Source organism: Leuciscus leuciscus, assembly GCF_965113295.1.
Source record: "Leuciscus leuciscus genome assembly, chromosome: 9".
NCBI lineage: Eukaryota > Metazoa > Chordata > Actinopteri > Cypriniformes > Leuciscidae > Leuciscus > Leuciscus leuciscus.
In genome coordinates, this window is record NC_138733.1 from 43,439,842 (window position 1) to 43,452,121 (window position 12,280).

At 39.6% G+C, this 12,280-nt stretch overlaps 1 protein-coding gene across 6 annotated transcripts in view; it reads left to right on the plus strand.

Moving 5' to 3' along the window:
* The first annotated feature begins 1,567 nt into the window (after positions 1-1,567).
* The window catches only part of LOC309505708 (uncharacterized protein), a 59,580-nt gene continuing 48,867 nt past the window's right edge, over positions 1,568-12,280 (plus strand). For 4 of the 6 annotated variants that reach the window (XM_082179165.1, XM_082179166.1, XM_082179168.1 and 1 more), the window contains exons 1-2: positions 1,568-2,121; positions 2,703-2,774. In XM_082179165.1, coding sequence (XP_082035291.1) covers positions 2,098-2,121; positions 2,703-2,774 — 96 coding nt within the window. In that variant the 5' untranslated portion in view covers positions 1,568-2,097. Of the gene's footprint in view, positions 2,122-2,702; positions 2,775-2,878; positions 2,942-3,151; positions 3,733-12,280 lie in introns of those variants that run through there. The other 2 variants (XR_014208560.1, XM_082179167.1) reach the window with 2 other exon arrangements.

A 12,280-nucleotide genomic window follows, 5' to 3' on the forward strand; every position in this document is an offset into this window, starting at 1 on the left:
AAGCACAGGCGAAGCACTGCTACTTGGGCGTGATATCTCTGCGCCCAAGTAGCAGTGCTTCACCTGTGCTTCCCCCTAATATAGTCCCAAGTCAATATCTGCATAGGAAATCGTCTAGTGTTAATCTGCATCGCTATTTGTACTTGTTGTGAATACGCAGGCCACAAGAAGTAATTAGGTGGGTTTTTAAAAAAAAAATTATCACTTTTACTCAGGACATGCTAGCTGGCAACAAAGGATTCCATTCATTATGCTAAGCTAAGCTAGCGCCGACCCTGTCAAACTAAAACAATGCATGCACTGAGACAAAAATGCATTTGCCCACCTATCTAAATGTAGGAAAGAAGGTGAATAAGCCCTATTTCAAAAAACGGTGGAGTGTTCCTTTAAAGGCAGGGTAGGTAAAAAATGTATAAAAAAACTTTCTTCCAAATTTGTTTAAACTTTATATATCAATGCATAATTCAAATCTAAGTACTCTGAAAAAGAAAGTATAAAAATCGAGTGTCTGTAGACCTCTCACGACTGTTTTAAAGACAGCTCATTATTTCCATTCACTCCACCCCCTCCCTTCTGGGCTCCTTCCAAAGCCACGCCCCCAAAACACATGAACGCGCGACTCCGACCGCTGAGCTGGAAGACGCATTATTTACCTGAGACGAGCGGAGAGGAGCGCAGTGCATGTAGTGACATCATGTCAGAATCAAATGTAATAAAAAAATTGAACTTTATCATTATGAATATAAACAAATAAGATGTATTTTAGTACTCACTATCAAGCTAGCATATTGATATTGGTAAAGTTTAAAATATATATTTTTTGATTCGCTAACAAGCTAGTTATCTATAAGGCAAAGCTAAAAACAGGTTGCATGATACACGTTTTTCCATTACCATCAGTTACACTGTGATGAAGATGAATTTCGTGTAAGATTCATAACATATATGGTGTTCTGCATGTAAGAGTTTCCATGATGAAAACATTGTTGACTCTTGATGAGGACTAACGTACACTCCAGAGACAAGTACCGCATCGTCAGCTCGAGGACAGGTCCGGGGTCGAGGGCGAAGCAGAGGAGGTCGTGCAACTAGGGTCCGAGGATATTGACACGCGTTTTATTTCTTTGTTTATCCAAAGACTTTTTGTTCATTACCTTTTCTAGTACTGTCTTCCTTTTTTGCCTTGTTTGCCTTCGCTAACTGCATATGCCGGTAATGTGAATTTTGATTGCTCTTTCTCTGCCATTGTTTTGCTATTCCTAGGTTCCGTGCCTCTTGAATTCCTCAAATCAAACGGGTGCGCGCAAGTGGGCAGATCCTGTGTGGCAAAAGGGTGGTTGCCATGGTTGCGAGAGAATGACAGTCGCCTAAGCCAATCCTTTGTTTCGTCCCGAATGGAAATAATGAGCTGTGTTTAATGCAGATTAAACGGTCTAGAGTCACTCGATTTTTATACTCTTTTTTTTCAGAGTACTAACATTTTAATTATGTATTGATATATAGAGAAAGTTTAAACAAATTTGGAAAAAAGTTTTTTATAAAATTCCTACCTACCCTACCTTTAAAGGGATAGTTCACTTTAAAATGAAAATGCTGTTATCCTCACCCTCATGTTGTTTCAAACCTGTATGAGTTTCAAACCTGTAGGAATGCTATGGAAGTCAATGGGACAGAAACTGTCTGGTTACTGATATTCTTCTAAATATCTTCCTTTCTGTTCAGCAGAAGAAATAAATTCATACAGGATTGAAACAACATGAGGGTGAGTATATGATGTCAGAATTTTCATTTTAAAGTGAACTATCCCTTTAAGTGACTATGATAATGTCGCTTTGGTGAGTGAAATTTCAGATATTATTCTGATGTCATTTGGGAAACATGTCAAAGTCTCTGAAACGATTCAGTACAAGCTGAGTTTGAGTATGTCACGAAATAAAATAACGAAATTATAGTTTTTAAGAAGAAAAAATATATATTTATGTAAATTAAAAAGTGCTTACCACACCCTACGCCCTGGACAGCCTCTGACAATAGATATTATTTAAAATAAGGACATTTTTTCATTCTTATCGCAGGAAACTGACTGAGGCCATCAACATGCATCAGTCAAACCAGGAAACGGTGAGTCATGAACATGACCTTTTGTGTGTGTTTTGTAGACATTAGACAGTATGCTGCACTAAATGGCCACATTTTATAACCAGTTAATTGAAATGTAATCCTTCTTGATTACTATCTGTTAAGAAAATTGAGCAAATAAGTAGTCCTGGGTCAGACCAGATGTTGAGTGGGATAATTGGAAAGCCCTCCATTTGAGGCATTTGGTGGAAAAATCTTATCTTGCCATCCACTTTGCAGGTGGTCAGCATTGGACACTTATCGTCCTCCCTTTTTTAAGAGAGTTCCTTTGAGTACATTTTTTGCTAGGATTTATTAAATATTGATATATGAAATACAGCCTAATTATAATGCATATCAAACATACACCAGCAGAATATATATATATATATATATATACATACATACAGGAAGAGTTCTTTTCCAAAACACTATATTTCCATTTTCAAAAATATTCCAAAATGATGTTTTTTTTGTGTGTGTGCTTCTCAGTAAATATCAGTTAAAGCAAAGTTTTGTTGTCTGAATTGGGTAAGGACAAATCAGATAACATTAACCTAATTGCAATTGCTATTCTTACACAGCAGAACCTGGATTCCTCTGACCACGACTCTGACAGTGGCTCAGAAGACACACATGATGGTGGTGGGATTACTGTAAGTAATCTACTAATATCTACTACTACTACTAATCTACTGTTTTCTATGTTTGACTATTTCACTGAAAGCACTTCCTCTAAGACTTTATTCTCACACAGCAGAACCTGGATCAGGATTCCTCTGACAACAGATCTGAAAATGCACATGATGTTGATGACATTACAGTAAGTAATTTATCTCACATCTGATCTTCGTGTCTTCAAACTTTAACTATTTTGCTTGCCTAGCCTTTTTTTAAATTAACCTAAGCCTTATTTTTACCCTGTATACAACAATGCCACATGTTTAATATTTGTGTCAAGTTTTAATTTTGTGCAAAATTCCTAGTGTTTATGCTTGTCAAGGGCCTTACTTACTGTATTTTCCCATTACAGAGCCTGCACGCAGACCCTGAATCCAATGAACTACCACCAAATTTGAGCCAAACAACAGAGTCATCAATCTTCAGTTTTGAGGACAGTGTTGATTTTGGTGTGTTTGACCCACTATGGCAGTCTTTTACTGACTCTGAATCCATTGGCAGTGGAGAAGAATTTCCCATGGAAGACAGCACTGACAAGTCAGTAAATGAAGAATCACATTTGGGAGTAGGCATTAATGAAAGGTTTCCTCCAGTAAATGATGAGCCACTTTACACAGGCTCACAACTAACCAAAGCTCAGAGTTTTTTACTTATCCTTTCGTATGCTTTGAGACACTCACTTACTGGTGTGGCCCTGTCTGATCTTTTAGATTTGATTAATATCCACTGTCCAGAAAATGTTCTGACTTCAAAGCATCTGTTCTTAAAAGAGCTTAAACCAATACAAGGTCACCTAGAATGTCACATATACTGTCCCAACTGTGAATATTACATCGGCGACCAAGTCACTGAAGGGCAGTGTTCTGTATGTAACTCTACATGGGATAGAAACAGCTCACTGAAGAATGGAAATTTCTTCCTATACTTGCCCATCCAAACGCAACTGTAAAAACGCACAATAAAAACAAAGTGTTGTGCTTTTTGCCAAATAAAGAAAAATAAACACGAAGCGAGTTCTGCCTTCTCTCTGCCAGTGAAGTCCATTCTGAAACGCGTCCGAAAATGAACAATAACTGAGCGAATACTCAGTCAAACAGGCATACAGACACACAGGCATGAAGCTTGAATTCTCTTCTTTTAAATGAAGTAATTTATATAAAAAACTAATATTCTCATCTTGTGAAATCTGTATTAAAAGAGAGCGATTCCAGTCGAGCTCATCTCATCTCATTACGTTTTAATCTGCCCCGCCCACGGAGAGCGCGCGCTATTCAAACGCAAATGACTGAGGCGATCCCATACAAACTGTGAACGCCCACATATCAGCTCGAGAAAACACATCAAGTTTATTCAGATAAGTGTACTTGTCTACACTGTCTCGCAGCGCTGTGAGGAATAATAATAATGGAAAATGTACCTCAGAAGTGCTGGTATTTCGAGGAGCGGATGGAATACGTTTTTTTTTTCATTCTCAAGTAAATCGCGTTTCTGTGTGAATGAATGATCGGCAGAGATGCGCTGTTTACCACAACTCGCAAAAAGACAGTTTAAATTTGAATTGCGTTTCTGTGTGTGAATAAATGATCTGCTTTTAGCAAACTATTTTGAAAAATCGACTGAAATATGTTGAAATAAAATGTATTTGTATAAGCAACGTATTAAACTGCAAATTAACATTTATATTCCTTATAATAAAAACGAAAGACCTATGTTACAGACAAATGAAAGACAACATTTCGTTGATTAGTTTTGGATAGATTACACATTTTTACTGTAAAATATCTGCCACCTCAAATAAGCTTTTGTTTGCCAATTTTTGCTAATATGTTAAATATAGTATGTTTTGTCAATGTAGGCTATATTCGAAGTAATGAATCCTTAACTTTGAAATATGTATGATAAAATGTATACTTAGTTTTTACAAAGAAAGATTACACTTCAATTGTTGTTGTAATTGTAACTTTTTTAATGAAAAAATATATATTTACAAGGTAGATGTAAACAAATTTTAAAAGGTAAATATAAGCCTTTTATTTAAATAATTTTTATTGTGTTTTGTTATTGATAAATTTGGGGAGAGGATACATATTCCAAAACTGAAAATACAGTATGAGAATTAACTGCACAATTACTAGACATGTTTTCCTTGGATATTATACAATTTGCAAGCAAAATTTGTAAAAAAATGCTTCCAACTGTGAACCAATTTGGTAGAATATATATATATATATATATATATATATATATATATATATATATATATATATATATATATATATTGCTCTTGCATTCTTTCTTGTGGCTATAGGTGACACACCTGAATGAATGGCTCATTAAGTATGCGGGCCCCATTGTCTCCTCAGGTGTGAACCACTACATATGCATGATGCTGTTGAATGGTTGACGCCCCTTGCGCATATTGCCTTTACAAACAAAAAGTGTTTTACAAGATTTAAATCAATGTATTGTGTTATGTGAATGATAAGGGCAGGATGATTTTCACATCATTTTGAAGAAAAAACTCTAGGCAACAACATCCATTAGTCAAAAGTCTTATTGACACGTATTTAGTATGTGTTTTGTGGCCTTATTTCAGAAACTTTAGTTTTTAGTTTTTTCAATAACCATGCATAAACATTATTCTCTCAAAAATACAAACATGTACATGCATGTTGCTCACATATTATGGTAGCCCTGTTTGTGCTAAATAGAGTGTAATTATACCTTTGCCATTAATATGTTTATAAGCAACTGAAAAAAGCACAAATGTCAGGGCATGTCAGAACATCTCAAGGACCCCAAAAACCCCTCAGACCCCAGAGGGTTAAGTAGTTCAAGAGTCGTTTCCCCTTCAGATCCACATTCCGGGAGAAAGTTTCTATAAGCCCAGTTCCGGCTAGTTCCTTGAAGTGGACCGCCATGCCAAGTTCGTTGAACCTACGGCCACTCTTCCAGGAGGCATTTTATATCTCCGTCCTGGTTCACTTGTTTACGCTGTGTGTTGAAAGGTAACTTCATTAGACGTTTAACCTCCTCTAGATTTGCATCAGTTTGCTGGGACATCATCTTCAGTTTCTCTTTCTTTTCTCTCTGGCTCTCTGGGGACTCTCCAATGGGCAGGAATTCTAAATCCCAGTTAATACACCCATAAGTGTCCTGCATGGTTGCTCTCTGTTCTGGGGCCCGTTCTTCGTACGTCGCTAACTCAGTTAGCTGGATTTGATTGTTGACGATTTGGCATGATCTTGGATTGTTTGGTTCTTCGACGCTCATCCTGGACTTGCTGTCATAGCAACAGGTGCGCAAACTTGAACCTGCTCGTGAGCAGCTTATTTCATGTTAACAGGATTAGACTGCGGCTTCATAAGCGGAGCTGATATGGGAAGTCCAGCGCAGCGCGATAGTGCACTTTCTGAGATGTATATATTTTTTCGTGACTCGTGAGATTGTCGTTTACATTATAAAATTGTTGGAAACGCACATTTATTTTCGACTTGTCGGAGTCGGGCTTTAACTGCAGCACAAACTGTTTGCATTGCCCTAAGATTATTTGCGAGTGGCTCTTTCCTTTACACTATTGGAGATGCGGAGAACTTGATGGAAAGTGCTGTCTGTCGTGTCATTCGGAGTTTACCTGGCGCTTTTAGGTTTAAAAAACAGTTTTAGGTTTTTTTGTGGCATTTCCAAGCCACTTAAGACCCAATGTTGTAAAGCAGTTTTTTTTTTTTAGGCTATCATAATTTTTTATGAAGATCATGCAATCATGACCATGCCGATTACAGTAGCCTATGTGTCACTCAGGCTTCACTAACGTGATTGGTACCATAGACTATAGGCTACCATAGACCATCAAGGCCTCAATGAAGGGGATTATGTGAACAGAAAGGGGGTTCACAATGTAAATGTGCAGCCCAGTTACTATTGGGATTCTTAATATTCCAGATTAATAATATTATATCAAATGTAAAAAAGGCAGTTGACTAAAATCTTCCATATCACAAATGTGAAAGCAAAATGGCCAGGATCTGTGTATGACTTAAGCATTTTCAGAAATTCACATTTATGCACATTATTTGAAAGTGGTAAGGAAAGTTCCACAATTAAATATCAAGCTCACTGTATTACATACACTTATGCTGATCCTAACAGAACTGCATTTTTTCATAGGTGATTATGACATGTTCCTGCCTGCAGACCCCATTCCCTGACCCAAACCAGTTACAATGCAGCTCTAGCCAGGACAAGGCAACACAATGAAATGAACTTTGGCTAACTAAAGGGAAGATTTCAGTGTCTGATAAGTCTGAGGGTTGCACACCTGACAGGGCCTGTGACATTGTTGCATGTGCCATATTACACAACATTGAAAAAAAAAAAAAAAAAAAAAAACACTTTTCATTAAATGTTTCATAAAAGACAAATATGCTTAGTTCCTTGAGTTTTATTTCAATTGTTCTTTGTAAAGAAAAGCCAGTGGTCAAGTGCCTGCAACAAGAGATATTAGACACATGCCTCATGCAACAAATAAAAAGGAAAAGTTGTCTATCCACTGCCCACCTGTAGGCCTATGTCTCCTCTGTCTGTGCAGACTCTTCTGTAGGCCTTTCTGTAGATGTGGAATCCTGCAACTTATATTGCTGCCATAAAGCATACAAGTATAAATTAAGTAAAGTTATTTATGCACTTGCAGGTAGGCTAGTTCCTCCATATGACAGTTATCTGAGAGGGTTTATTCACTGTCCAGTACAATGGAAACAAATGGACATTACAAAGTCTTATACTTTCTTTCCTTTGGAAAGTTAGAAAATGTCCACTTACTGCACATATTTCAGCACCACTTTCTTGGGAACAGATACAAGTGTTGGTGTATTATGTAAAGGTGCACAAAAGAGGAAAACACAATGTCATTACAATGAACTACACTCGGGAAAAATGTGATCAATAACTCATGGCAAAATATTTTTACATTAACATAAGTTTATCAGTTTTCACTTTCACAAGTCAAAGCAATTCATCATTACTCAAGATTTAACAGTTGAAATGACTATACAACTAAGATCTTTTCTTTTTTTCCAGCCTTTTTCTTGGTTGCTTTTATAAACAGACAACCATTTATTTAACAGTTCCTTTTATAGAAGAGACTATAATAACTAAAAATTACCATTATGTAGAATATTTTTGTACTTCACTTTTATTTGTTTCCATGTTCTAGTGTGGTGACTCTGACATTACAATGAACAAAGTAATTATGCAATTATTAAAATACAAAAATATAGGCTAATAAGTGATAAAAACATCTAACATGGCCACTTCTAACGGATTTAAATTGTCTGCTACTTTTTGCCAGCCCTCTCTCCTGGCTTTTGCAGACTTTGAGGTGTTCCCTGGCGTTTTAATTAAACATTAAGATTCCGAATAAACTTTGACTATTAGTTCTTGCTCTGCTGCGGAGAAAAACTGTGCCCGCTCTTTGGCCACGCTGAGCACCCAATAGCAGCGTTGCTGATCAATGTTTCTACTATCGATACATATCCCCTTTTCAACCAGCGCATGAACGCGCAATTATCTCACTAACTCAATCCAGCTATACTAATCATAAACAACAGGTGTGTTCGAAGAACCGAGTTAGCCAGATCATGATTAGCACGATGATATCATCTTGGATGTGTCATTTGATCTCGGATGTAATAAGCAACGTACGAAGAACGAGCCCCTGGAGGGACTTTGTCTGAGTCAGACTCATCAGTGCGATGCTTTCCTTTCTTATTTTTGGGGTCGTAGAGCGCTTCGCATTATCAATCCTATATTACAGTTGCTTTACCAAAGAGTGGTACCCTGGCCCAATCACATCTCCCTCGATTACGTCTCGCAGAGATTTGGGATAATCCGCCACCATCATTTTAGCAACTTTGGTAGAACTCTTTTTACTTGGGCAAGGATTTTTTCGCATCATCTCACAAACCACAATCTGGACCATCTCTCTTCTTGTCCGTGGATGTTTTCCTCTCTCCAATAACTGCATCAGTTCCTCTGGTAACTTATCCCATGGTATCAGAAAGGTGTCCACCCAGTCTGGATTAGGGCTTTGGGAGTGGGCGGAAGAGGTTGACTGTGAACTTCTTGATAGAGACTCTAAGGTTGTGGGAGGTCTTGGCGAGGCATCAACAGATGAGCTGCTTCTTTCAGGAGTCTGGCCTACACACACACACACACACACACACACACACACACACACACACACACACACACACACACACACACACACACACACACACACACACACACAAAAATGCTGGTTTAAAAACAACCAAATTTGGGTTATGTGGCAACCCAGCGCTGGGTAAATATTGGACAGAACACATGCTGGGTTATTTTGACCCAGGAGGTTGGGTTTTATACATTAACCCATTTGCTGGGTTGTTTTTTAATCAGTGCTGGGTCAAACAACCCCATGTTACAGGTTATTCATTTTAGATGATAATAATAATAATAATAATAATAATAAAAATAAAATTTTTTTTAAAATATTAATAACAATAACACTACTGTTTATTGATTCAATTAAAGTTTATTCCCAGGAAATTAATATAATCATACATACATTCATGTGTAATCAACAATTAGTAAACTGCAGCATAAAACTCTGCATATAAACTGTATAAAATAGCTAAAGATTCTCTTCACACAAAGATACAATAAAAAAAACATTAATATATATCATTGCAATTCATTTAAATAAACATTCAATTAGTCCTGCACATTTTTCAATGAGGCACTCAAGATTCCAGTTGATGAGTTTTTGTTGAACAAAAACGTCCATTGCTGTAAAAGAACAGAAGGAAACATCTGATTAGTAATATATTTAGAAAGTCTTATACCTGCCATTAAAATTTATTTTTGTGCTTGTGTGACAGTATTAGTTAAGTGATTGACAGTTGTGGTGTCCTATCAGGGGAGAGTATGGTCTATTTAATGCGGGTTGGCTGTATCCTGAGATGCGTCACGTCTTTGCTCCGCCCCCTCGTGCGTCATCCACTAGCGCCTCAGCGTTTCATTTAAGCGCTTTTCCGACGGTGCATTTCATCAGCTCAGAATAGGTGTCTGCGCACCCTTCAGTTAATCGGTGGTTATGATGAGCGCGGTAAACAGTAGCCTGTGGGGATTATATGTGGGGTGATGTCATCTTTTGGCGTTCGTGAGGCGCGGGTCCTCCCTTTCGTCCTCGGGACCATTTTGCTGGTTCCCTGCAAAATTTCCTTTTCGTTCTTCCGTGTTTCTATGAACTTGAGTTCAGCCGGATAACCACGGTGCTTGCGCTGCCCCCCGTGTCGCGCTGATCGCGCCGGCGGGAGTTCATAAGGGCACAGGATTTGTATCGTCTACTTCCTTTCCCTCTTTTAGTGTGATAGAAATGTTGTGATTAATAATAATTGCCTGTTATTTGTACGAGAACCAGTGTGTGTGCACGCGCGAGTGCGTGTATGTGTGTGTGTGCTGCACCAGCTCTATTCTTTTGTTATTCATTTCTTTAGTTCAACTTTGTGTATTTTGTTTAGATTTATTTTGTTATCTAAGTGCGTGTGTCATTGTTTATCTTGATTATTGTATGTGTAATTTGGCTGTGATATTTTCTCTGGTTATTATTTTGGGGTTTTACTAAACTCAATTACTTTCTTTTTTGTCTATTCATTTTGTTTCTTCCAGGAACTGAGGTGGCCAGGCGGAAGGACCTTCTCTTGCAGTGTTGTAGTGATGGTGTTGCAGTGGGTGACACTTTTGAAGTGCTTGCATGTGTGATCCAAGTGCACGGTGACGTGTGTGTGTGTGAGTAGGATTGCGCTTTTGGAAAAGCCATTAAGTGGTCCTTCCGCTGGTCGACTCAGCCTGGTTGTTTTGTTTTATTTTTTTGTGTTTGGCTGAAACTCCTCCTACCCTCGTGGGTAGAGGACTATGTTGGTGTGTGCCATTCATATTGTCCCCTGCGAGCACCTGTTTTTGTCCTTTGATATTTGTGCATTGAGCGCTGAGCGCCCTTGTTTTAAGAAGATGTAAACCTGGAGATATTTCATAGAATATTTTTTTATTCATTCCAATGTATTAGTTTATTCATATAACGATTGCCTGAGGCGCCCATTGACTTATTTGATTGCAGTTTCAAGATAGTAAAAATAAAAAATAAATTTAATGATTGTGTACCAAAATGCATGACAAACCAAAATAATAAATTGTATTATTTAATATATAAGCCTGTTCTCTTACGAGAGGTTCTCTCGTATTGCGTAAGTAGCTTACGCTGCGGGAAAAGTCATCTTTCTCGAGATATGAAGCCAGAAAATTATCCTTAATTTTCTAAACTTGTTAACGCAGTGCAGCAGCACGCAGACCTAGAGCAGGCTATCTAGCGTGCTCATTGGCTGCCCTGCCGCAACTGCAGCAGCCTACCAGTGAGCCTGGCGTGACGTCACGCCCAATGGGAGCGCACAGCGCCCCAGCGCGTCACGGCCCGTAAGAGGGGCGTGGCTTTAGCTTATAAAAGGAGGCTCGGAGGCTGCTTTCTCTGATTTTTGTCTCTTCAGCGAAGCTCTCCGCATCGCTGGACTCTGAGGAAGCCGCCGTCGAAACAAGCGACCAGCAAGCCGAGGATCTCAGACTGAGGAAGTCGGCCGCATTCGCCGCCTTCAGCTTTCCCTGCCTGCTTCGCTATCCGGCGAATATATCCTTTATTTGCTCTATGTGTGTGTGTTGTGTGCTCGCCCCGCGACACACTTTGCATCTAAAAGAGCGCGAGGCGTTGTTTCAAATGCCTCGCTCATCCTGTGGCTCGTGCAGAGCCACGCTCAGCGACGGAGACCGCCTTGTGATCTGCGCTCTCTGCCTGGGCTTCTACCCGGGCGGCTGCGTACAGCGAGCCGGGTATGACAGCTGAGCGCTCGCCGGAGCCCCTCCCGCGAGCCTCGCTCTCTCCTTCTCCCCCGCCCTTCACCGACGCGCAGCGGCCGGCCATTGCCCGCACTGCCGTCGCCTCAGGGGACGAAGCAGATGATGCCGCTGACAGCTGCTCTCTGCTTGCTTCAGACCCCTCTGTCAAGCCGCGCAAACGGCGCCGCTCACAAGGGATGTCAGAAACGGACGGTCTCGGGCTATAGCTTCCTTTACGTTACAAGAAAGCTTACCCCCCCCCCGTCACTGGCTAAAGGAGAGAAGAGTGTTAGCCCCACCCAGGTCGGACTAACCTCCATTCCTGACATATTTCTCAGTCCCCTCCTAAGCTCAGGCGACTGGAAATACATATATTGCAGTAACGAGCCTGTTTTTACGCACGCACGCCTGCAAACAAACGCTGACGCAAAACATGACGACGCTCGCCCCTTCCTGCGCTCTCCCCCTCTGTTCGAGCCGCGCAAACGCGCCGCTCACAAGGGATGTCAGAAGTAGACGGTCACGGGCTGGCTTCCTTTACGTTATAAGAAAGCTACCCCGC